General features: G+C 39.6%; 1 protein-coding gene across 3 annotated transcripts in view; it reads right to left on the bottom strand.

Moving 5' to 3' along the window:
* The window catches only part of LOC102691745 (solute carrier family 22 member 23), a 57,717-nt gene that overhangs the window by 15,920 nt on the left and 14,693 nt on the right, over nucleotides 1-27,104 (bottom strand). For all 3 annotated transcript variants that reach the window (XM_006634565.3, XM_015354679.2, XM_069190907.1), the window contains 4 exons: nucleotides 26,869-26,972; nucleotides 25,457-25,611; nucleotides 3,181-3,349; nucleotides 1,823-1,950 (listed from right to left, as the gene is read on the bottom strand). In XM_006634565.3, coding sequence (XP_006634628.1) covers nucleotides 1,823-1,950; nucleotides 3,181-3,349; nucleotides 25,457-25,611; nucleotides 26,869-26,972 — 556 coding nt within the window. The remainder of the gene's footprint in view (nucleotides 1-1,822; nucleotides 1,951-3,180; nucleotides 3,350-25,456; nucleotides 25,612-26,868; nucleotides 26,973-27,104) is intronic.

The raw sequence follows: 27,104 nt of genomic DNA, 5'->3' as shown, positions 1-27,104 counted from the left end.
TTATTCAGCAACTGCAGGTCTTAAATTGATGAATTGCCCTAAAATAAATGCGTGTCCAGTAACAAAGGCATTAGGTACTGCCTACAGCTGTCTGCACTGGCAGTTTAAACATTTCAGAGCCTTTCCAACAAACTGACTTTTTACAGTAATGTTCCCTGATTTTTTTTATATTTGTGTTTCTCCTGACCTGCTCTCGGCGCCTGTTCCTGCATTTTAGCCCACAGAACAAAAATTTCTGAAGCAACTAGAAATGTTTTCCTGAAATGAAATTCACGTTTGGCTGTGAACTCAATGAGTTTATTTACATTTCTCTCAAAAAAAAAAATCAACAGCTACGTGTGGTGAGTAAAGCATTTCATAATTTTCAGACAAATGGATAACTCCACACATTATCAAAGACAAAAATTAAACTGCACTGTGTTAAGTAGCAGGAGAATCACCGCAAATAATAATAATGCACTATCGCATACTGCCACACGAACTCTACTTGTGAGGATGGATACTTTATAAAAAAGCAAGTGGATTTAAATCCAGCCGCTATGGTGGCTTGTACAATTACAGACAACACTCTACTGCCGACAATCAAGTTCAAGTTTCAGATCAAACCATAACAGAGATCAAGTGACACAGATGTGTAAGTTGTTCTGAAAGTGGTTTGTTTCTCTTTGCCTACAGCATTAAATATTAGTTATTTTTATTGAAGCACGAGACCATTTGAGCGAGCTGTGAAAAGCATCCTTCCCTGAGGACCATCAGAGCTCAACGCAGAAAAATAAAAATATTTTTAGCACGGCCTGTAACCAACTTCATTAAGGACAAAAGAGAAATGGACTCATTGACGTGGGCTGCCAGCTCCCCACCCCACACTAAACACCCCGTGCATAAAAAAAACAAACAGCTTTGAAATGAGTTACATTTCCCTTTGCGTCTCCCCATTCTGCTACAGCAACGATATTACAAGTAACTACCGCGATTTGCGTTGTTCGGCCCTGAAGCCTGAGGTTGTGTCCTTTCAATCTGCCACCACAACTGGCGGTAATGACTTTCAATCTCTTTCAAACAGCCTTAATTAACTTGGTTGCGGCACAGGCAGTGATGTGGTTTCATACATTAACCCAGCGGTTTCAAACTGTTTCTCTTTTCAAAGTAAAATGGCCCGGGCAGTGGAAACACTGATCTGCTAAAAGTTATGTACCACTACACCTTTCTTCTGCTCCTCCTCCTGCGAATTTCCCATTTCCAGATGGAAAGCGACTTCTGACCTGTTCATGACCCACTAGGAATGGACATCGGAGAATCTTCCCACAAATTTAATCTTGTTTAATCTTGCCTACAATTTATCACACTGTAGACTATCCACAGAGTGCTGCCATATTTGAAGGGATATTGCTCTATGGTCAAAATTAACTATACTGAAATTTGAATTTCTATAACATGACATGTTTGTGTTCCTGTGCTTGAGGGAACATCCCCTTAACACTCACTTTTTGTTTACTATTCTGAATTAAAATCCACATGAGATAGATCCAAAATAACTAGTTTTGACATTCACGGACTTAACAGAGTATGCTCAATTGTGTGGATAACCTCACATTATCTGTTACTTAGTTATTACAGAATAACTAAAGTCACCCTGAGGGGACAATTTCTCATATTGTCTCATATTGACAGGAATACAAAAACGCTGCAGCTCACAGTAAGCTTACCTGAACTAATATTAAAAATTAATGAAAATGCAAGCAAAAATTTGGAAGTTGGAAACTTCTATTTCTAATTATTTTAACAAACACTGAGTTTATTGGCTGTATCCTCTGTTTCTTACCTGACAAGACTCCATTTGCATCGGACTCTGTGTTAACTTTGTTTTTTTTAGCGATCCTGTAAATCAAGGTTTGGGCTCTTTCATACTGTTGAGTGGCTAGTAACCACCTCAGGGACTCTGGGAAAACCCTAGAAATGAAGAAAAACAAAACCAGTCAGGAAAACTGCAAACATTATCCCCCCCGCAACATTGATACATAAAATAAAAATACCTTTGAGAGTTTTCTACACACATTGCATGATTTCAATTAAACTTTAAGGAGAACATGACAACAGAAGAGTTGAAAGCACACAAAGTTGAAAATGAAAAGGGTCTCCCTATAAATACGTGCAACATCCTCTGTAAACATTTAAAACTATTATTTCCATTTCCTGTATTTAACATATAATAGGATAGCAGGGCTATTTTTCCAAACTTTCAGCTTCCAGAGACTCACAGCACACATTTTTATTTCTTGTAAGGAAATTCATTTTTATACATTCTTTTATACTCTGGACACATGGAGTGAAAACACCTGCAAAACTAATTTTGTCTCTTTTATGAACGTTCTCTTTTAAGAAAACGATATTTGAGTTACTGTCTTTGTGAGGATATTTTTGCCATTTAATCCTCAAAAATATAGTGACACCTTTGCACACAAGCTTGTATTCCTATATTTCTACTTAGCAATGGAAACATTTGAACACATCATGAGAACAATGTTGTTAAGAAAAGAAAATAGGTGTTTTAATGTAGGAGCCTACTATAGGACTAGGTAGGAACGTTCTGACTTAATAAATATAGCATGCTTTATTTTTTATCAATGTGTTCCAGAATTCTCCCCTGCATACACAAGGAACATCCCACATGTGCTTCCGAAACACCAGGCCTTTTCAAAACGCACATATTATTCTCCTCTTTCCACACCAACGGGTGCTGAAAAGAGCCCTGTAAGTGGGACCAGAGGGCCTGTGTCAGAGCATGTTTGTATGATGCACACAACCCTCCGCTTGCCTGAACGCATAGTGGGAGTAAACTGCAGCACCACACTGCCTCTGCCCTTCAGCTTGTTTCATCACCTGGGGCAAGAGATTCATGAGATAAATATACAATTTATGAGAAAAATAACATATATATATAATGTTATATACGAGAGATTTGTATTTGTATATAAATATATCTGTATTAAAAATAAATATAAATACAGTATTTATATCTGTATGTAAGAGACACAGTATATAAAATAAATATATATATATACTGGGAATATGCACAGGATGGCAGACATAGTGCGTTAATGATCGGCTCCACAGGGCATTCCTATTCGCCCTCAGAACATCCTTCAGGGCCTCAGAACCAGCGTCCGCCGTCATCCTCACCAAATGTAGGACATCATGAGAATGAAGGGACAGATGATGACAGCCTGCAGGACCTGCCAGTCGCGGCACAGGGCGGCCAGGCCGGGCATGAGCAGCTGCCCTCCCAGCACGATGAAGCTCGCCACCATGGTCACCGAGAACCGCCTTCCCGGGGGGCACAGCTCAATCCCTGCGGACGGGGAGAGGAGACAGAGCTTTACCTCGGCGCCCCCCTGGAACAGCAGGCAGGGGGCGCCAGGGCGCGGGGACGGGCCGGCAGGGTCAAGGACGCCAACGTTGCCGGGGGCTGTGGGGCATTTACAATCCTGAAAACAACCCCTTTCACTCTGGGCTGTCGTTTCGTTCCCCGTCTTCTAGCGACATGCCTAGTCGAGGTTTCACGAAAAGCTCCAGACTGTTTTAAGGAGCTAGCAAGAGACAAGACTTTGGGGATTGGACACGTTATCCAGACATGACATGTTACGGTAGCAGATCCAGGATCCGGTCTCCCATTTTATGCTGGACAGGTGTCTGAAATGCTTAACTGCAAACCTCTCCTCTCCCTCTCTCTCTTTCTCTTTCTCTCTCTCCAGGACGGACATGTGTCAGCTAGACCCTTCCAGGGTGACAGGGTATGGATAATTCAGGGCTTGACACCAGATCCATTCAGCCCCGTAGAGAAGCTTGGAATTTTAATTAGGAACCCCCGAGGAACTGAATGATTCCCTCTATTCATCAGCACTATCCATGCTTGAATAACAAGGCGACTCGGTCCTGTCACAGAATGTTAAAGAGCACTGCCTCAGTTGTGGCACTGTTACAGTCGCACTTGCATACAAACCAATTCATAAAACTAAAAACTTTTGTTTTTTAGACTTGTCTTACCATATACTTCATAGATTTTAGATTCGCAAGAGGTCATTAAGTTATACCTAGAGATTTTTCGTGAAATAACAAGTAAAGATATCTATTGGTTGTTACAGCCAAATATTAGCATCCAGAAAATGTTCTGACCAATATGTAACACCTTCTGAGACTAAAGAAATAATATTACATTTAGGTTTTAGGTAGTTTGGAGAGATTTTTCTTTTTAGTGAGAGAAAAGTTCTTAATACATGCCATAAGGGCACTAATAATAAAATGAGGAATAATAATGCATAATCACATAATGAAATAATCACATAAAAACTTCTGTGATAACTGAAACTGCTGGATAATCATATAATGATGCAGAATGATTTTAATGCATTTCATGATCATTTTTTCCCGACACAACAAAAGAAGTACAGAAAACTGAAATATTTTTGAAACAAAAAGTTCAGTAAATTGACTGAATTCCACTACAAACAACAGTGAGACTTTCATCATAAAGAACACATAACAGAACAAGTGTTCATTTGTTTCCATTAATATTTCATTTGGTACAATAGGAAGGACTATTTAGTTAAACTGGAACATTTCAGGTCAATAACTTTTGAACACGACCTTCCCTTCTTTCAGTAATTCGTGTTTAGAAGCTCTAGGCCAGAGGTGAGTCACTGTGTAACTGTAATCGCAGATCTCTGTTTGAGATGTTTCCCAATGCTACAAACCCTGATGGATCTCCCGTACATCAGTTTAGGAAAGTTTCTCAAGAAAACTAATTGTAGAAAGATGCAGATTTACTACGGCTGTGACAGAAATCTGACGCCAACTAACACAGAAGTAGCAAATAAAATGTGGTCAAAACACACCACATGAAATAAATCCCATCCTGCAAAAGGTTTTTTTATTCTCTGCATGCTGCCTCACTGTCTTATTTAGCTGTCACAACTATTTAAATCATATGCTTCTGTACAGCTCTCTATTTCATTTTACAACGTTAAACTGGTGCACCTAAATATTAAGATTATCAGTGCTTGTAATACCTCTTAGAGCTGGGATTGTGTGCAACAGCCAGAATTTTATACCAATGAAATGTTTGGAGTAGTCTGTGGAACACATGCAAAGCTATACAGTATGTTGTCATTCAAAAGAAGAGAATAATAAAGTAATGCGATTGAGGAGAATTGTTTGTACAAAGAATAACTGTACAACTTAAATTTCAGTACAATAGATACATTTTTAACCTCATTTGGTAATCAAGCCAGTAATTGTTTGACCTCCAGTGTTTTACTTTTACAGCCCACATACGGTATTATTTCCTCCACCTGCATCGCGAGACGATTATGAGACTCGTTTGAAGGTGTGATGCCAGTACTAAAAGTTACTTCAGTCCGGCTCAGTAACTGTGCTCGTTTTCTGGAAACTCTGCTGGTTATGGGAATCCATGGAGTAACATCAACATCACGCTCTAGCCTGATCGCATCAGACCTCGAAAAGCTATGAAATGATGCTCTATGATGATAAAGCAAACAACATATTGGGTATAGATGTAGCTGCAGACATTAATGTATACATTTGTATATAACTGGATATATGACACTTCATCCTAATATCACATTGTATATGTTGAAGACTTAAAATACTGCTTGGCTACCACACTGTACTGTATTTATAAATATTATTGGACATAAGTTTAATATATTGCTATTAATTTGTTACCCCAGATCCATTGGAGCTGTACCCAAATCAAAACATGGACATTGTGTGCTGCATTCAGTAACTGTGAAAAAACGAACTATGGAAAACTTTGGGAAATAGCAGGACTCCTCTTTTATGTTGTATAATCACTGATAAAGTAGATTATGGATAACAATGCACCTACAAGCTCTGCCCAAAGACATGTGGCCATATAGCACATTATATTGCAATATAATTAAAATAGAAATGGCAATTCATTTTTGTTTTAGAGAACCAATTAAATAAATCAACAGCCTAAAGCAACAGGTGAATGGCCTTACATTTACCACAAGAGGGAGTAGTCTTTTTTTTTCAAACTGGTTAAAAGGGAAGAAAGGGAGAGAATGAAACTGATGGTCTGGCCTGAAAAAGGAGGCTTTAGTACAAGTATCCAAAACCCTCGTCTTCAGAATGAACAGTCAAACACGAACCACAGGGCGCAAGAGGATACGTCGCGGATGTGTCTTTACAGCTGAGATCAGGAAGCCCTTCTTATCCAAAGGTTTATGGTTATGTGGAACAAGCCGCCCAGCCATGCTGTTGAAGCTGATACCCTGACTTCTTTCAGAAAAACAGCGGGAGTCGAGAGCCTTCGATCAATTAGCTGCTAACTTCCAAATGGGTCAGATGTGCTGAACGGTCTATTCTCATCTGTTAATTGTTTTGTGTTCTTAATTACACTATTCCTGGTGTGAATTCCGAAATAGTTGGCAATGACTTTATTCTCATCAAGCTTTATATTGGGGGGGGGGAAACGGATATGTCTTTAAAAAAGTACTCGGGATTTAATTTCCATACAACACCATAAAAATCATTATAAAAAAGCTGATAATGTTAAAGCAAATAGCGAATTTTTAGATTTAATAAATGTGAACATTCAATAAGTTACTAAACTGAAAACAATTTCAAAAGGTTTTTCAAAATGTAATGGTTTTACTAATTTATAGATGTGTATTAATTATAAATATAATATGTATATATATAACCTCCACATCAAAACCATATTAGTGCAATATGAATATCTTATATAATATTTAGACAAAGCAGGTCTATCTTTCTACACTTACATTAATGGCTGCATTACTGTCAGGTATTTAAAAATGTATGTAGTCAAGGCTGAGATGGTAGCTTTCTGGCAACAATGCTTTCTGTACTAAAAAGAGCCTTGACATAAATGTTAATAAAAGCTTCAGAAATTCTTCTTTTACTTCAACCCGAAATGCTCCTTCCATCGCGACAGACAACCTTTATGGAACCCAGCCGAGACTGTGCATAATTTAAAATGTCAATCATGTATCTTTTACAGCTTCCTCGCAACATCCCTTATTAAAATTGGACATTTTGGGTCATTACAGCTCAGTGCTAAACAACAAAGCGAAACCAAGCAAGAACTGTACGTCCTCAGTGTAAAACAGTAAGTCAAGGTTCTGTGGAGAGCATCAAGCTGAAGAAGAGGTGAGATGATTCAGCACATACTTGAACTTTACCCAGTGAGAAACTGCCTACAGTACATAGCCTTCTCATCTGCTCCATTAAAGGTGGTGTGGGCTCATAGCTACAGCACCAGGACTAGGATTTCTGAGCTCTCAGGTTCAAATTCACCTCCAATCAACCTTGAACGCTTCTTTGAGACCCTTTGTACCTTCGACAAGAAAGCTGACCCAAAAACATGAGGACGGGCACCTTTTCCCAAAAGACAGGGCCCCATACATTTTCTGTGTTTTCGGAATGAAATACATCGGGCCTAATTTCTGTGTACTGTCATTTTTTTTTCTGTGAATAGTTCATTACAGCCATCTAATGATGAAGGACAAGCAGTCAGCTATATGCAGACTGTGCAATAGTGTCCAGTGAGAGAGGATTCAGGCCTGGCAGAAAAGGGAATATATCCGTCTTGATGCAAACTACCTCTCTCTACTTCCATCAGCCTATCAGGAGCTGACAACCTCCCAGCCTGAGATTTTGGTTGAGCTTGTGCAGTAGTTAAAAAAATGAATTTACCGACACCGAAGGATGTAAGCAAATCCAAACTGCCACAGGCGTCTGGTTTAATGATGTCAGTAACAAAACACAGTACTGGCATGCACATGAAATACCATCACATTTAAGTTGAAAAACAATATTGAAAACTCAACCGATGTTACATTTCTGTCGCTTCTGCAGCAGAACCCTATAAAGGTCTTTAAATGAAAAAAGAAGAACATGTTGCTATTGTGACATAAACAGTCCATGAAGATGTTTCTATTTTCAGTTCTATCGAAAATCACTCTGTTAGTGAGCCAGGCTCCTCTCAACACTTAGAGGAGTGTAGTCAACAGACAGCTGTCAAAGCAGAAAAACCACAAGAACTCTGAAGGTGCCTCCACAATGCTTTAATTTATTTTTAAAATATGCATACATCCCTTTCCAGGAGGGAAATAGAAATATATCCAGGATTAGCAAGACAAAACTTTCATCTTTCTTTGTAATCCTGACCAGAAATTCTATTCATTTTACAATTCAGTATACTGCAAAGCTTGCCTTAAAAAAATCCAGTTTAAGAGTCACAATCTGTCTTGCCAAAAGTTATGTCAAAGAGGCAGTGTTCTTGGATAAAGATGCACCATAGCAAGTTCTTTAATGTTCAGAATTTAATCAAGCAGATTTCCATAGACTTACTAAGATAATTAGGCTTGTGTTGAAAAGGGAAGTATTATGAAACATTACTTAGAATGGAAAAATACCAAAACATGCATACTGTACATAATATAATGTCTTATATAAAATAATACAGTCACACACAGACAATCATTCTTCCCTTTCAGCCAATAAATACATTGTGTTAAACAACTATTTTCTAACTGGTTTATCCAATACAGGGTCACTGGGAAGGCATACATGTAACTTATCCCTGCAAGCTGTGTTAAACACTAAAAAAATATACAGTACTGTATGTCCACTTCATAGTGAGACAGGCAGAGTCAGCTATCAAAGCTTTCAAAGCAAATAAAAAGAAGACAGGAAATTAAACGGGCACTTGGTTACAAAGAATGAACAAAGCCCTTTTATTCCTACAAAATATAAAATCTCAACATAACTAAACAGAAATGCCTAAAAACCTGTTTGTTTTCAAATAGAAAAAACAATTACTGCACCTATTCTGCTGTTCCTACATTCTTTCTTAAATTACCAGCTTAATTTCAGACTTTTCAGTATCAAGTGTGTCCGTCTGTCGTAATATTTCTTTGAAAACTAAATGTTCTAAAAACTAAACCTTCTGTTCAGAAAAAATAGCCTTTTGTAATGATCATACATCTTATCAGGGTTTCATCTACACTTTTCAGATTGCTGGTTTTACAAAGAAAAGGTTAATACTAGAGAAATACTTTTGAGAGAAAGTGGCTTCAGAAAACAAATCCGTAAAAGCAATATGGCACAAACAACAACCAGCAAAGCAGAACAACAGCGCATTGTAGAACACTCTCTTCAATCCTGTTTCATATGACTGCTTATTGTATTGTATAAAGTAAACAGATTGATGACAGGAGTCAATGAGAAAATGTGAAATGCCATTTGTGGAAAAAAAAATGGAAACATTTGCCAAGATCCAAATCAAACAAACAAGGACATACTGTACTTATTTTCGTGATTCTGTTTTTAAAACTACATCGTGCAGTAATGTGCAGTAATCAAGGTATTGTCTTTCTGGTTCTATAATTGAAATGAAATGAATGAAATAACTCGGCCATCTGAACAGAAAACAACTGGAAAAAGAATTTACTGCCGTTTCATAGGGCTGGTGGTATTGAGACAGTGACACAGCCGAGAACTTGAGTGTAACAGTTCAGGTGAATCACCTCAGGGGAACCCACAACCTCCCAGCTGAAAGCCCAGGACCCTGATCACTGTGACACACTGCTACTCCATGAATATTCATGTATGATCTAAAACAACCGACAGAAGCGAATTAATCAAACTAAAGGGCTCGAGTCTGATGGCAAAGTGCGCCGTGGTAAAGTAAAGTGAACCTAAAATTAATGTGACCTGAAAAGCAAAAGACAATTAACTTCTCCACTTAGTAATTTATTTTACGAAGTGAGCAGCTTGTGGAAAAGACAGATACGTCATCTGAATACATCTGGATAAGACAAATCACATTTGGAACAATCGGTGCCGAGATGGTCACAACTGTGCTAATTATCCTTGGTCACTGTTGTAACAAACAGGTTATTGTAGCTCTCCTTGCATTTAGTTTAAGATGTACACTAGTAAAAATAGTGTGAAAACTTATCAGCACACTGCAGTAATGCAGTGATCCAAGCAGATCACGTTTAATTCACAGAAGCAGGTTTTTTTAAAATCCAACATTGTTTCATTGTCCAAACAATTTGATTTAGTGAGTTAAGTGTAATCTCGTTCACTTGTAAATTTCTGTTGCTTTGTGTTTAGTATTTCAATTAAAATATTAGAAAGTTGACAAACAAAAAAGCATTCAGCCCCCTTAGATCACTTGGCTACTAGCAGCTAATTGATCTGAGGATGTTATCCAGCTGTTTCCTCAAAGAGGGATAAGAGGTTAGGGTACTACTTCAGCAACGAGGAAATACAGGATAGTTTTTCAAGCGCAGGAACTGAACAGATCCAGAGGGTTTTGCTCAGTTTTCTTGTCCAGTTCCTGAAAAAGATTTAATGTTGATGTCTTTTTCCCACTGACTTGTGTCGCAATCAGAAACACAAACAGAAACACCATTGTGTTTGTTAACGCTGAACAAGTTGACAATTCCTCCTTTGTGCTGCCAACCTTAACCTCAGGTATCTCAGTCACTAAGTTGATTGTTGTAACTGGGTGTGTACAGTTTCCTTCTACCAGCGTCAAGATTTTTATGAGTCACTTTCAGCACATCCAGATGAGGGATACAGCACATTAGCACACAATTGTCAGTGAAACCTTATTAACTGGGAAGAATCAAAGTGGATCTTTCACCACCATGATAAAACAGATGGTAGATTTGTATAAAAAATTCCCAAAGAGTCTGGAATCATGAAAGACAGAGTGTATAACAAACATTTATATTTATTTATATTGTTGATCTTTCTTTGGTTTATCACTACTGGCTGATGTGGTGTATCTGGGATACTTCATGTGTATGAAAAGAAATATGTTTAGCACATCAGACCTCAAAATGAAGTGAATAAACAAGTGGAAATTATTTAATCTCATGGTGGCGAAATCCTTAGTTGCAAAATAATCTTGAAAGCAGTGTCATTCCTTCCGAAAACAATCATAATTGCGTCAGTGTGAAATTTCACTGCTCATCTCCCATTTTGACTCTAGGCAGCGCCACATGAGTCTGCTTAGTAACCATGGAGACCATACACACCTGCATGGGCAAGACTACTAAAAAATACAAAACACAAAGATGAAAGAAATCTACATCTAACCTTTTAAATTCTGAAGAAAAGGCGATGAGGAATCCAAAACAGAATTACAGCTAACATCATTTCCAGTCAGCCACAGTCTCTCACATGACTAATTTACCTTAATGGCAGCCACTCCTTTTAGCACTTCTGCAGAAACACCAAATGCATTATTAAAATAAGCAGGCATAACAATTAATTGATCTTTCTGTTTATAAAGAGATCAATATAATGCCTTAAATACAGCAGTAAAACTGGGCTATTACTAAGTGGCACATTAAAATGTTTGCATTTGCGTACTTTAATCTCATCTTGTAAAATCAGACAAACTGTGCCCAATTTCTGTTGAGATGTGTGCAGGGGGGGTTGTGTCAGTCTTTTGGGGGTGATGGGGGTAGTGGTATAAAGCACATTTTAGATCTGTGATGGAGGAATGTTTTTCTAGAAACTCCTTGAACTCCCTTCATTCTCCTCCTATCAAAAGGGCAAAGGTCATGCACAAACTCTAACTTGCCCTCCCGTACAACTACAACAACATATGCTGATGCGGCCTAAATACCGCTGTCATGGAGTACCACTCGAACAGCTTCATAAAGGCATGAAAACTACCACCGCCATTTCAGGATTAACACACTCTCCCAAAGAACAGAAGGATCGTCCTACGGAGACATAAAGACAGAAAAAAAAACGATTTCTTTTCAAGAGCTTGCTGTAATTATTTAACAGCAAATGTCCGTGCGCAGTTGAGGGCTTAACGTACGAGCAGCACGAGGAGAATGAGCCAGCAACTGTATTCTGAAACCGAGAGAAAGTAGTTTGTGGATGTCTTTATGTTTTGAACTCTGTTCAACTGGGAAAGAATTTCTGGCAAATAAAATCTAATAACCTCTGAGTTAGTCAAGGCTTTCGACTAAGGTCAAGTTAAGACCTCTGAAAAACATTCAGAAGCTCAGACTTTAGAAAGATCTTTTAAAGAGTTATTAGCTACTAACAAGACCAAAACCTGCAGTTCATTCTCACTGTTTGGAGGTCAGACAGCTCTAATGAAGAGATGGAAGTTGTTGAATTCTAATGTACTGAACAGGAATGTCGTAAATATGGAGCGTAACGTTTTAAAGGCACTGATTTACGGCTGGTCCAAAAATCATTCACTTCTGCAACCGCTGCTTTTCCATTCCTAGATACTGCTTTTTCAAAGCTGACACAAGATAAAATGTCTAGGCGGTGCAGTGGCTCTGTGGCTCAGGATCTGCGCCTGTGGCTGAAAGGCTGCCGGTTCGTATCCTGCAGCCAGCAGAGGAATCCTACTCCGTTGGGCCCCTGAGCAAGGCCCTTAATCCCAACTGCACCAGGGGTGCCGTATAAATGGCTGACCCTGCGCTCTGACCCCAAGCTTGTTGGAGTATGGGAAAAAAGACAAATTTGCAAGAAATTGTATATGGCCAATAAAGTGATCTTATCTTAAAGTAATAATAATTGTCTTGAGGCAGACAAGACCGCTCATGGCAAGAAAACATTGTTCTTATGTGTGTAAAAATAGTGAAGAGCTCACAGCAAGCTCTGTGACCATATCCATTTGTTACATGTCAATAGAGACACACAGCAAACACGTAAAGAACTTAGAGTAATTTGTGTGACCTTGATACTCAGCCAGAGGCTGCTCTCTGTGTTAATTGAATTTGGTTAAAACCTCGTTTATCTGAATGAGCCAGCCATCTCCCGAATGGAAAAGGCATGGGAAGGTGAACTATGCCTTTTATCTAACACCAGCTTAGGTTTCATTTAAAAACGGCTTTGTAAATAGAAACCAAATAAAACCGAAGAAGGATTTGTTACACTGGAGTTCCAGCAGACCATGTCCAGTGACGAGTTGAGCAATTTGACAGTTTCTGGCCTATTTCTTTGTTGAGAAAAAGTAGGTGTTGTCTTCACATGACAGTGTGTGCAGTGTGTGAAACGAGCTCCTAAAGCTGTTGCTTGGAACAATTAAATGCTTCTTCTGTGACCACACAGCTGCTTATCAGAATTCCCAGGTTTTTCGAAGAAATCTCAGACTTGTGCAAATGCTCGAAATATTTTCTGAAACCAGACTGTCCAATATGTATTCCGGTAAATAATTATGCTTAATGTTCACACCGTTAAGATAGAATTACATTTTTGGTCTACGTTCAATGAACTGCAAAACTACTAACAGTCTTCACTTGAACCTTACAGACCCATACTATACTATTTCTTCTGTACAATCCAATTTCTTTTCATACCTTTTCATAGCTGTGTTCGAGGATGTTGCACGTTAAGAACTTAATTACGACTGCACAGGGTAAAAATTTATAGATTCAAACAATTGTGGTTTTACCAGCATTTCACTTTCCAAACTAAAAGAAAATTTGCTGTTTGAATTCTGAAAGCTGTCAGGCACAGTATCAACTGATGTGATGTACTGTATCAGATGTTCATCATTTTGGTCACAACTGTGCTTCAGGAATCCACCCATTTGATCTCATTAAGGTTAATGAAATCACTGTCAATCCAGCAGCAAGTTACCAAGGTAACACTGTCAAGAAAGAAGGACGTTTCCAAGTGTGGTAAAAACGCAATATTTCCTTATGTTAGCACACAAAGACAGAACATGCTGAGTAGAACATGACATTGTGCAATGATATAAGAATGTATTACATAAACTTAATCATTAGGGAGAAAAATACTAAATTACAAAGACAGACAATAAGAAATCTCCACCCTGCCTTGGAGACCGCATTAGCCAAACCCACTCAACTATTTAACACATGCTGGACTTTAATACGCAACATAAACCCCAGGGCACAGACCTCAAACCAGAGGGTGTAGACCCAGTGCTCTAAGAATACAACAATTTCTACATCAAACTTTGGTGGGAAGATTTTACACAGTTGACATCCATACTTATAAAAGGCTGGCTCTTCCTGTAGGTTTACCCCCTTGTTCTATATAAAAACAAGGACAAACCAGTGAACTGTCCTGAAATTACAATTAAATGTTTAGGCTGCATAGAGTACATAATAGGGATAACTATAATATACTGTAGAATGTTTCTTGGGAAGAAATGATTTGTATTTTAAGCCTTTGTGAACACAAGTGTTGAATAATGTAATATATACCTAAAAACATTGCTCTCTCACTTAAGTGTCATTAGGCATCTCCTTGTGGTTATTATATAAACCCACGTTTTTATGCAGTAGATTTGAATCTTAACATTTTACTATAACTGAACTAACAAAACTGATAATGGTTTAAATCGAAGTATTCATTATTATTCCCTGACACGCATGGGGGAAGAAAACGACATCAAACTGCTTTTGTTATTTTAAGATTTCCCTAAATGCAAAACTCAGAATGGTTGTTTTTATTGTATATATTCTTTTATATTTTCTCTTTGGGATTCACTTTCCTGACTCTCGCATAACGTAGAATAAATTAACCCATTTATGAAAAAGAACAGCTTTGCTTTCTCTTTCCTGGCTTTTGATCACTGGAACATCACACAGCGACTCCCACATTCTCGTCACTGCAGTTAGTGAGCTGGAGAGGAGCAGTTGCTGGCAATTCTGAGCCTCAGCTCAGCAGTTCCCGAGAACACTGCTGCTAGAAAGATCCCTTTGTTGCTGAGCGTGTGGTAAATAGGGAGAAAGAAATGGGATGCACCAGGAACAAGCGTATTCTGTCTTCTTGACTATGACAAACAAAGTATCGGTGCCAAAGAAGATCTGCATAAACCATTAACTGTAAATCAACAGCAGCTTTTCTTTTAGGGGCTTTTGTGTTCTGAGAAAGGGTGAATTGTACTGTACCTTCTTCCCTTTCTTGCAGCATATCCCACAATGCCTTGCAAAATACCCTCAACTTTAGCACAGGCAAATGTGATTCAGTTGCTCTCTGTTCTGCTTCAAAGGGTAGAATTCTAACTATGAATGCCGGCTTTGGGGAAAAAAATGTACTGCATTTCTTCCATCACAAGACAAGAACTGAGGTTCATTGGTGGGGAAAAAAGACAATTCACAACCTAATGGTTAAAATACCCTGGCATGAATCAACAGTACACAAAACAGTCAGTTCTTTTTTTCTTTTTTTTTTTGGAGGCACAAAAACAAAAGAAAAGTAAGGCATTGTGTGGCAGTGTGGAGGAGTGCTTAGGGCTCTGGACCCCAACTGGAAGGTTATAGGCTCAAATTCCAAGTGGGGAAAGTTATACTTCACCCCTGAGTAGGGTCCTTACAAAGGGCTTCAGGAGTCTTGAACAAGGGAAACAGCCGTGTGGTTGAAGCTCTTTCACGAAACAGCAGGATGAGATCGTCAGATACTTGAACTCCAGATGAGCTAGACAGGCCAAATGGCATCCTACCATTTGTAAACGCTCTCATGTTCCTATATTGGTCTCTGGGGCCTAAAGTCAAACGCTGGGTGCGAATTACGAAAGATGAAAAGTACAAATGTACATCTTGGTACTCCACAAGTTTCCAGCAGCATGGTGCTGTACATCGAGCCAAGGAATCATGGGGGACTGGTGACTGCTTTAATGAGGAGGTGTGTAACGCAGGGAGACATGCTTCTCAGCAGTCTCTTTCAATTGTTAAGGCGAGGAAGACAGGGGCTCGTTGGGCACTCATTACACTTCCTCTGAGCTTTTGATGGTAATGAGATTGTACCATTACGCATGCATCATACCGATCACAATGGCGTTAGAGAGCTCACAAGATGCCCTAATGTTACTCTGTTTGGGAAAAGTGTGTGCTGTTGCAATGGAAAGGTTTTCTACACATTTCAGGAGAGTGATTACCGAAATTCATAAGTTTACAGTACCTGAGACCATGGTCGTAAGTCATGCCGCTTACAGACAGGAAAGCAAACAGGGGAATCGTGAATAGCAATAAACTCACTGAAGCCAGGTGATAACTGATTTTAGAGTTTTTCCGGGTGAAGAAACTTAGGAATTTAGGAATTCTATGGCCAGTGTAGAAGTTGACCTTCATGGCTCAATTTCCAGCTCATCGAACCTGAATCAGCCCATTGACTTTAACAATTTTAGTAATCTTTTCCTATGCTCCCAATATTATTCATGTTCAGCTAGTACTGAATAAATGTCCACGACACTATCACAAGATGAAGCCCTGCCATTCTTCACTGCTAACTCAAAGCTAATTCCAACTGCCCTGAAGAGCTTCCGTGTCAGTGCACATAGGATACAGACATCACTTGCTCAGAAAAATATTCTCCAGTCACGGCTGAAAAAGCCATCTGACTAGGACAACTCCAAAGACTAGCTTGATGTTAATTTTTATACATGTAATAGAAACACAGTCATTAATTACCTGAAACTGGGCTTCAGCTTACCAGAATCTGATTCTCAAAAGATTCTTTAAATATATGGAGATAATTGTTTTACTTGAAAGAGCTCATGGTTTCAGGTTTAGAGTATGATCCAATCATATTGTACATCCTTTTTAAATCCGACATTCTGAAAAACTTAACATTTTCACCGTTAACTTTTGATCAGGCAATACAAAAAATTAACCCACTTGTGTGTGGTGTAGAAAGAGAGACTTAGAGGTCCTACACACTACTACACAGGCCTGCTCATAGTGGGCTAGTGACTTGCTCCACACTTGAACCTGCAACATCTGGACCACAGAGCTCATCCTGCGCTTGGGCAACCTTGCTTGCCAGCTGAGCCACTTGGGAGATTTCATCTGTCTCTCCGCTGCCAACAGCAGATGATCTAGGTAATATTTAAATAGGAAAAAACGCAAAGAACTCACAGAGCACAGCTTAAGGAAACGTTCTGGTAGCGGTGCAGCGGTGATGGGGAGGAATGCAGGCGACAACACCACTATCAACAAAACCCCCACGCAAACAGCATTTCGTCAGTTGTTTTCAACTGACACTGCGCATCCGGCTCTCTTTTCTATCTCGTTGGCAATGGCATGCTTGAGTTTGGAGTTCGGAGCTTACATCTCCACTGGGGTACAATTCCCCAGAATGTACAAGGACAAAAGTCCAAATTGGAATATAATCTTTTTTTTAAAAAGGTTCATCGCTCGTTGTAAAAACTGCTTCCGAGGGTACAGCAGCTGCTTTCAGAAACCTGACCATAGAGAATCACACTCCTCCTGTCCCTCCATCATAACAATACACATGAAGATTCGGCCTGTGCCATTCAGCACTCGCCAGTAAGAACAAAATGATTAGGAGCTCCTGAAGGTTTGAAAACAGCAGGATGGGAAATATAGAAGAACGCATGTGCTAAATGACTCCAATACAGATCCCAGTATTTTGTTCAACACACAGTTATGGCCCAAAGTAACATGGCTGTTTCTCACCAGAATGAGGACAGTAATTATTAGAAGAACTGCAGTACGACTGTGGTACGAGTACGAGCATGTATCAGTGAGCTAATACAACCCCAGACAAAGAGCTGCTGTTGGTCCTCGTGGCCAGCTCATATCCGAGACGAAAGACTCATGGACCACACCCTCCACTTGCCTTCCTTACACCACCAGTGACAAAACAGTTTCACTGAGTCACCTGCACAGGAAAACAGATTTTGTTGATAGGATTATTTATTCCGATTTTTGTAAGTTTCATGAAATAAATCCGTAAAATAAACACCACATGCCTTTTGCGCAAAAATATAACTTTTTTAATATGGTTTGCAACTATAAACCCCCAGTCCGACTTATTTGTGGGTGATATGTTCCTCAACTGCTATCATGAACTGCTAACAGATTATCGGAGTAGAATTAATTCGGTTATGTCAAGAAAAAATTCTTATTATTGCAATTAGTGTGATATGTATATTGAAGACAGAAGGAGCAAAGCTTATGAAAAACCTTGTTTCCTCAAACAAGTGATCTAATTAAAACCAGAACCATAAAGAAACTGAATATGTGACACACACGGTTAGTAAGCTTCTTAATCAATGTCCTCTGTTGACAACAAGGAAACAGCCTAAATCATTTGGGACAGAAATATATCATTAGAAGACAGTCCTGCTTGGTTAGTAATCATCCCCACCAATATCAAGTCCTTGAATTAAATTTCCCCAGAACAATGAGGAGTAAACAGTAGCTTTGATTTCCCTGTTGATTTTGATTAAATCAAAGATTTAGGTCAAATGCAGTTCAGCATGCAGATCCGATCCCCATTACAGAAGTGCTCTGGAGAATGGGGAGAGAAGAAAACAGCCCTGCTGTATTGATCAGCAGAAACAAAGCTGTCAGCGAGAGTGTCGGAAGAGGTGCCCATCTCTGCCAGGATGTGCTCAGCGAAAGATCTGGAGATGCAAATGTACTCACTAACTGCTGCACTACATTGCCAGAAGGAAAGACCAAGACACGGCCAGCCAAACTTGCTTCTAGAATTCATAGCTTTTGATCAGCAAGTCAGCGGCCACATAACCAAGCAGATTAGACTGACAGAAGCACCTGACCTACAACGGTGGGAGATGTATACTAACATGTTCTAACATAACATATTCTACATACTGTACTGGGTTGATGTGAATGCGAGATGATATAGTAGTGCAGTCTGTAATGGGTGCATGTACAGTACAGTATATACTCACACTTAAACTTGCAGGGTTTCACCATCTGTAAAGAATTAATGATGATTGCACACTAGGTACTGTGGTTCTGGGCAAGCAGGTATGTTTTACGAGCTGTATTGTAATGCCAGATAAAACGGAGAATACCTTATCTAATAATGTTTTGCTTATTCCCAGAAACACTGTGTCTCAGATTTCAAATGTTCTCCATTTAAACCTATCAACAGATATTTGAACCAATGGACAAAAGGCAAATCACATCATTAAAATTTAGTTAAAGCAACAGGAAGTTCTTACAAGATGAAGATACCCCAAACTATCAGGGTCTTGTGTGATGTGGATGTGTAATGGACAATTAAGCACAACAAAGGACTTTCAACCCAACATACATTCTGTACAGCCTTCACAAATAATATCAAGGGAAGGAGTACTTAAGAAGACACATTACCTGCTTCACTGAGCACTATTACCTTTCACAACACTCTACTGTCTAACTACTGTACTGTATTTCCAAGAAGTGTACAAAAACAAACATTTGTGAGAATTTACATAATTACTCAGCACAATAAAGTAAAAAAAATTCCAGTGAACAATGAAATAATGAATACAACATTAAAAGTTTTACAGTAAACTGGTGTTGAGTGCAGTGGGTTACCATAGTAATATATATCTGCTGGAACACCCCGTTCCAATCTGTATAGCACAAAGTAAATAGTGCACACTGTGAGACGATATGTACAGAAAATTGTCTGATACTATAAAAAGCATCAACTGGGATTACCAGGATAGTGTAGGTGGAGGAATGAAAAGTGGAAATCTTAGATCTGAAACTAGATATTTACTGTAGAACGGAAGTCAAAACGGGTTTTACAGAAAACAAACTGGGTAGGCCTCACCCAAAAAATACTGACATGTTTTAGTGTTGGTAAGAGGACCACTAAAAAAGACAGTAATAACAATAAATACAAGAGTCAAAACAGATGGACGTACAAGGGCCATGAAGCATTAGCAAAGGACATAATCAGAATAGTGAAAACTGGAAAGCACTTCTGGAGGAGACTGCTCACAAACAACACAAGCTGGGAGCAGGCCGATTCGGTCAGCTTCAAAGTTGCAATAATTAAAAAAACGTTTTTAAAAATGCATAAAGCGTAATAAAGTGATTTTTGGAAAGCAGGCAGCACAAGTATTGAAGACAAAAGCCCTACTTCCATTAAGCTTGACAGTTCCCTGTCATGTTATTTCACCAGGGCTCCTACTCTGTCTCAGTCCATCTAGGCGAGGCCAGAGTAATTCAGTTCAGTGACACCGTTTTAAACACGTATAAAAAACCCAAGACAACATGACATTTATGGGGAAACGCCGAGAGAGGAAAAACACCAGCAGAGTTAACTTGACATCATGTTTTGCAAAGCGTGAAAGGGCAAGAATCTCTTCCAGCCTGAGGACAATCTGTATTCTACTCGTTGCAACTTGCCTTTGATTAAGTGCCAGATCTGCAGCTACAGCTGAACTCCTATCTTGAACCAAAGTACTCTCCTCAACAAACACAACACTTCGCAAAAAAGCCCTATGAAAAACAGGGTGTGAATGCAGGCCTTGTCTTTAATACACACAGCGCCGAGAAAAAAAAAGTTAGCAAATCCCCAGTTCACGGGAATTACAATTTAAACCGTGAAACTTAACGTTATATTAAAAATGGTAATCCTTTAAATTAACCAAAAGGGTTCATATTTACAAACTCAAGGTTTTAGCTGCAATGACATGTGAAGTAAGGGGGACAACCAGGTGGTTAAAGAATGGGGTGGAAAGAGGATTGGTTTTGGGCAGCCCTGCCCTATACAACGGTCAGAAACTTTCTGAGCTCGGTCTACACTATACACCACACTAATAAACAAAACTCACAAAGTTTCCTTATACAGGATAGGATAATATAGAATACTTCACACCACAATCAAAGAGCTTTCCGTGGACCTCAAAAAAAGTGTAGTCAGAGCTCATTAGTCTGGAGAGGGATATACAACTGTTTTTAAACTTCTGGAGCTCCATTCACCCACTGTCAGCCTCATACAAATACAAGAGTGTGCATACTGTATACAGTACAACTCAAACTGGGGTATTTGCCATTGCATCATTTCGTTAATTGAATAATACAGCTATCTCTTGTGTCTTTGTGTTATACATTTAATCAAGTCATCTTCATTTTTATTATGACTTTCATATTTTGTATGACTGTAAATGATGTCTGTTGGACAGAGCCTCCCACTTCAACCTCCCCTCAAATATGCGTGAACTAATTCTTTCCTACAGCTACACACTGTTACTTTCAATCACTTTTATGGTCTGTTACTGTTACACCTATGGATACAGTACTTTTTCTTAACAATGTTTTTGTTATTTTTTTATCTGTCTTTGTTTTTGTCTTCTGTTATATTTTGTACCACTTGCTCCTTAAACTGCTCTCCTGGGATGAATAAAGTACTTTGAAGTGAATATCATGAAGATCTAATTACATTTCAGGTCTAGAATATACAAGAACACGGATCAGCCTAGGATCGCACAAGTTTATTCGTGGCACTGCACTTTGTATGTTTAGTAAAACCCTAAACAAATAAAGTTACCCACCTATGATTTTCATTGTCCTACTAAATGAACAGCATCCTTCCAATAACTTTGGTTTAAAGCAGTAAAGACAAGATTTCTTTGTGAACAGCTATTGGACTTTGCAGAAGATACTGTAGGGCAAAAGGCCTTAAAAATGTCCATACAATTGTGCTCCAACGTGCTGAAGCTGAACATTTAAATACCGGACACCATGTTTTCACGATTTATGAGCATGTCCTTGCTTTGTCTGATACAGTCATTATAGAACCACCTTTCTAACAGACTATGCTTGTCCACGTGATGTTTGATGGTGGCATTCCAAACTGCTGGAAGAAAATAGAGGTAAATGGAAAATTCAACATGATCACTGTCCTTCAGAAGATCAGCCAAGAATAATTCACAGACAGGTTTAGAGAACAGCCCATGAACTTGCTGGAATTGTTACCCAAGGGCTATTACATTTAACAGAGATTCTGATTCAAAACATTACTTTTTAGTCCACAAATGCACTTCTGAAGAGGCATGTCTCTTAAGCAGCTTGAAAGCAAATCCTTTTCTGTTGTTTGCTGTTATATGGACAACAATTCCTTTCAAACTAAGACATCCTTCTTAGTCGCTTATTTCTATAATACAGCACCAATTCACCCCCATTCCACAGCGTATTACAATATTTTGCATGAACCTGCCCTGGGGATGTGAGCAGTTTCTGTTTAGGTTTGTATGAGGTGCTTTGTTTAATTAAGTCTCCCTCGATTTTCTTATCCTCTAAATATTGAAAACAAAAGGAAAAGAACAGTCGAAAAGACAGAAAAGAAAGGAAGTTTGTGTACCCACTGTACAGACTATACTAAACAGTTTTCCACTTGAACATACATGCTTTTAACTCTACAGGCAGCAAAACAAAATCTAAGACAAGGCAAGTAATTACAGTTAAAAGGCACCAAACCTCATGGCGGAATGTTTCAAAACAAAATTTCTGATTTTCAGATTCTCTTACAAACATAGTGAAATGAAACTGCCAACTACTTACAGTATATATATTCATATCCCTCAATTCAAAATCAGCAGTTAGTCGACTGTGCTCACTTCTCCAATCTTTGCATAAACACAGGATGGGTGCTTTAAGCGAACACCTTGCTCTGTAACGTGGACTTTCAGAGCCACCTGCTGTTTTTTACACTACAAGTCCTACCCCAGAGTTATCACTGAATGCAGGAGGGATTGGACTCTAGCAGTAACACACATGAAAGCTGCACAATGGCCTGCAGACCATTAGGGGTTGCTGATGCACAGCTTGACCAAACACAGGCCACCCTGCTCTCTACCAGTCAAGCGTTCCTACATGGGGAATCCTGGTCACGTAGCTGCGACAGGAACAGGCTCTAAGGACTATAGGCCTCTTCCGATGCTACAAGAGAGCGCTTCTACTGGCTGAAGAGCTCTCAAGTGCTCATATTTATACCTGATGTAGAAAATCCAAAGCACACTTGACGGTTTTTTTCTGCATCCCAAGAATAATTTCTGTTTTCTCCACAAATTTCATTCCACCACCAAGAGAGGGTATTTTTCATCCATTCCGGCTACTAATACGGTGAATAAAGTAAATCAAGTCAATACGCCAACGACAATCAGAGGAGATCAAAATCTATAGGTGTATTTGTTGAAAGGCCCATTTACCTTGTGTTATCACATGGCTTTCTGAAACTGCGCCAAAAAGACAGCTTTGGAGACTATTTTAAGACGCCTTTTAAGATATTATATCTGCAAAGCCTTCAAAGAACATATATAGTTTCCAAGGTAACACCAGAGAACACATTACGATGACAAGGAGTCAGCCCACCAATTCTAATGCCCTTGGCTGCCTGCCAGAACTCCGGACATTCATTGCAACAGTGCACTTTAAACAGGCACTGTGTCTACTGCAAGGTCAATTATGAGCCAGTTAAAGGCATTCTTCCTGGACAAACATTTAGTCTGACATCGCTTAGGCTATTTTAGAAGCTCCATCAATCGCCAAACATACTACAGGACGTAAGTGCACAATAATTGACCAAATTAATCTCCTAGACGAATAGGCTGTGTTCATTACGACACCCACCACTCACACCACACCTTTTATTTTCTACGAAATGAAACCTTCTTTTTACATGTAATGCTTCACTTAAATACGTCCTAGCATAGGCTTACAGTGAAATTTTCAAGCAAACTAACATCACCGCCACTGATAAAGAATGAAATGCTAATGAAAATGCAGATTCTCAAATGCTACTTCCAGTCTGTCTAGGCTCAAAACCATTCCTCTTCCACCATCACAAAGAGATTCATCAAGAGTTCTCCCATTCTCTTTCCACTGTGAAAAAAGCAGATGTTGCATATATGTAAACATATTGAGATGGACTTCAGTCAGTTGTCGATGTCAGCAAAGTAAGACTTACACAATAATCTTCTAAAAGGCCCATCTGACCTTTTTAGAAAGTGCCAGTCTTTTTCTGCTACAATAGTTTTATTGGAGGTCATTGACTTAACAGACTGCTGAACTATGGCACACTCATGGCCTGGAAGAAAACAAGAATTCTGAGTAATTCTGAGGAAACAGAGCTGCCAAAACGGGATATTTGTGTTCTTCACTGAAGGTTGAAAACAGACCCAGTTTTGCACTCTAGAAACCTTCACGACTGTCATAGCTGATACTTTGTACACCCTGCTTATCTTTGGGGCACCTTGTTGTTTAGGGAACAATAATATGACCACAAGACATTAATCCCACAAGTCAATGAACCTAATGTTTCCATTTCAAACCTGCACTCAATTTAAGCATGAAAAACATCACGGTAAGCGAAAACCTAAATAAATCGAAAATCAAATCATTTAAAGAGATGTATCATAAAATAACATTTCAAATCTCTGCCTTGAAATGTGCCTAATTACATTAGTTCTATGGTGCAAGAGACATTCATTTAAGACAGGAACCCTCACACTCTGGATGGAGAATAAACTCAGAACAGGTAACAACAAACCTCAGCAACTGGAAAGTAGTTGATCTGTAATTGTAGTTAAATATTTTTCATAATTACTAGATTTTTGTCAACGCCACAGAGTTACAAAATCCAGAGGACTGCAAGCTGTGTGACTGAGATTTTATTTATTTCTGTTTTTTCTCCAAGAACATCTCCTAACTAAACTATAAGAGGCTGGGGGTCAGCAGCGACGCCAAATTCAAATGTTGTCCAGATGCCCAAGTGCTGCTGCCGAACGGGGGTCCCAGAGAGACACCCGCAGTGATGGGGGGAGAGGGAGGGTGGCGGAATGGCATCCATTTACTCTCCCGCTCCGACAGGGTGACAGAACAGAACCTTTCCAGCACTGAGCAGACACGACTGCAAGGGGGCCCAAGCACAAGTATCCAAAATCCTCAAGAGCACAGGCAAAACCAACCCAGAGGACTTCTTCAGAACGAACGGCGAAACCCGGACCAGAGCGCACGGGCAGGACGCACGGTGGAAGCGCTTCAAAAGCGAGAAGGGGAGGCTCTTCTTCACCCACAGGGTCGGGAAGGTGTGGAACAAGCTAGCCAGGTGTGGCTGAAGCCGATAATCTCTCTTCTTTCAAGACACAGCTGCATGAGATCCTTCACCAAATGGGCTAGATCCTTCGAGTGCCCTTTCGTGACTCTATGATGTCACTTTTTAATACTTCCTTTCCTCCAGAAAATTCATGTTGAGACAATGAACAAGAAAGGCTACCAAGTGGAAATGAGTAGGCAGTTTAGAATGGAATTATAAAATGTATTCACCTTATCCATGTCTTACTATTAATCCTAAAAGTTTTAAGTATTATTAAATCCAGCTCTGTTTCAGCCTCAATCATTAGTGCATGAATCACGGTTGAACATGGAATGGCTTGACCAGGCGCATAAAAAACAGAGGTTACTGTGAATCTGTGAAGGAGAAAATGAACAGACAGAATGTGCTTCTCTGAAAAGGACACAGCTGAAGTCCCATTAGCACTTCATTTTATGACAACAATTTATGTATCCGACTGTTGACACTGACAGGAGGAATGATCAATTACCACATCTGGCGAGTCAGTACCGCAGTTTAGAGAATAAGACGTACTTACTCATTACATACAAGGAAAGCGTGATCCCTGCTAGACAAAATCCTTCAAAGAACCTCAGCGAGCTAAACATCGGCACATCCACAGAGAAAGCCACCGTGAGGCCGAATATCAGCATGAATACCACTGATGTAATTAGAACAAGATGCCGCCCAAACCTGAAAGACAAAATGGCAGATAATTAAGAGTATTTACCATACTGATGCCTTGTGGAATTTGCAATGCTTTGGCCCACTTTCACCTTGCCTGAAGGCACTGAGTTTCCCCTTCAGCAGTGCCACAGGGGCCTCTAATCATAGCCCCCTGTAGCACTGCCTGATGCAGAGCTTCTGGTCATCCACGAGCCCAGAGGCTCCGGCTGCCCATAGCCCATCCCTGGACAGGACACCAGGCCATCGTGAAGCAGGCACACACGGGGACAAACCCAGAGACAATCTGCTTGTCCAGCAAGAGGTGGGAGGAAACCAGAACATTTGGAGAAAACCCACAGACAAGTACAACATTAAAACGCCACGCGGAGGACGCTCCAGTCTCGAATCGATCCCAGGACCCAAGTGCTGTGAGGCCAAAGTGCTAACCAGTATGCCGCTGTGCCACCTAGGATGGCCACAAAACCCGACTGGTGTAAAAAAATCCAAAGTTATACTCTTAATCTCTTCTTAATCTACGTAGCCTGAAGCTCACACAGCTGAGACAACACCAGTTTCGGAAATTGGCACAGTGTACACCAACAGTTAGAAAAATTAAGTACAAAATTAAGTAAACATGGTAACAACTGTAAAGGGTTATTTTAGTCTGTGAACACTCTGGATAACGTTCATTATAAAAGCATATCAACACTGCACATAAATGCTAGCTGTCACAATAAAATTAGTGAGAGGAGCCAAATGGCGCCTCTCCTTTGCAACTTTCCTTATGTTCTTAAGCCTGAAACGCTGCCACGTCTGGACTGTTCTAATGAGCAGGGCCTGCCAGCAGAAGGCGGAATAAGAAATGCCTTCTACTGTACACTGGAGCCAGGACACCCCCAAAAAAACCTTCAAGAAATTTAAAAACAAATACAAAATGGAGGTGGAGGCCATTTGGTCCATCTAATTGAGCTAAGAATCTTGTCCAGCTGATTCTTGAAAGAAGTCAGTCCACCTGTGCCCTCCAGTTTGTTTTTCACTATTCATTCTAAAGAAATCTGTGGGGTGGAGTTTGTCGATACCTTTGGTCCCCTCGTAGTCGTCTGGCTAAAAGTGATCAGTTCCTTCAGCGTTCATCTTTAACGTAACTACTGTATAAAAGCACCTGACTACCCTGATTTTTCATCTGCGCTAACAAGCCCCTGTGGAATGGCATAGAGCAAATGACAGCACTTACAAACTACCTGTAAATACTGGTAAAACACGGGAATAAGGAATGGCACTTACCAATCTGCTAGTACTCCCATCACCAAGTATCCAAAAATGGAGCCCACCAGTAGAGAAAATTTGGCAATGTGGACCTTCCAGGCTGATTGGCACACCAAGTCCCACTAAACAAAACCAAAACAAAAGCATTTTAACCATTTTTTTTCCATTAAGGCATGAGTGGTGGCGAAGATAACTCTCGGGATTTAGGATTTTTTTGGAGCTGTTTCAGCATCAAACTTCACGTGGAGATATTA

The sequence above is a fragment of the Lepisosteus oculatus genome, chromosome 6 (assembly GCF_040954835.1).
Source record: "Lepisosteus oculatus isolate fLepOcu1 chromosome 6, fLepOcu1.hap2, whole genome shotgun sequence".
Classification (NCBI taxonomy): Eukaryota; Metazoa; Chordata; class Actinopteri; order Semionotiformes; family Lepisosteidae; genus Lepisosteus; species Lepisosteus oculatus.
Note: the sequence above shows the minus strand (reverse complement) of the source record. Positions and strands in the feature narration are given on the sequence as shown.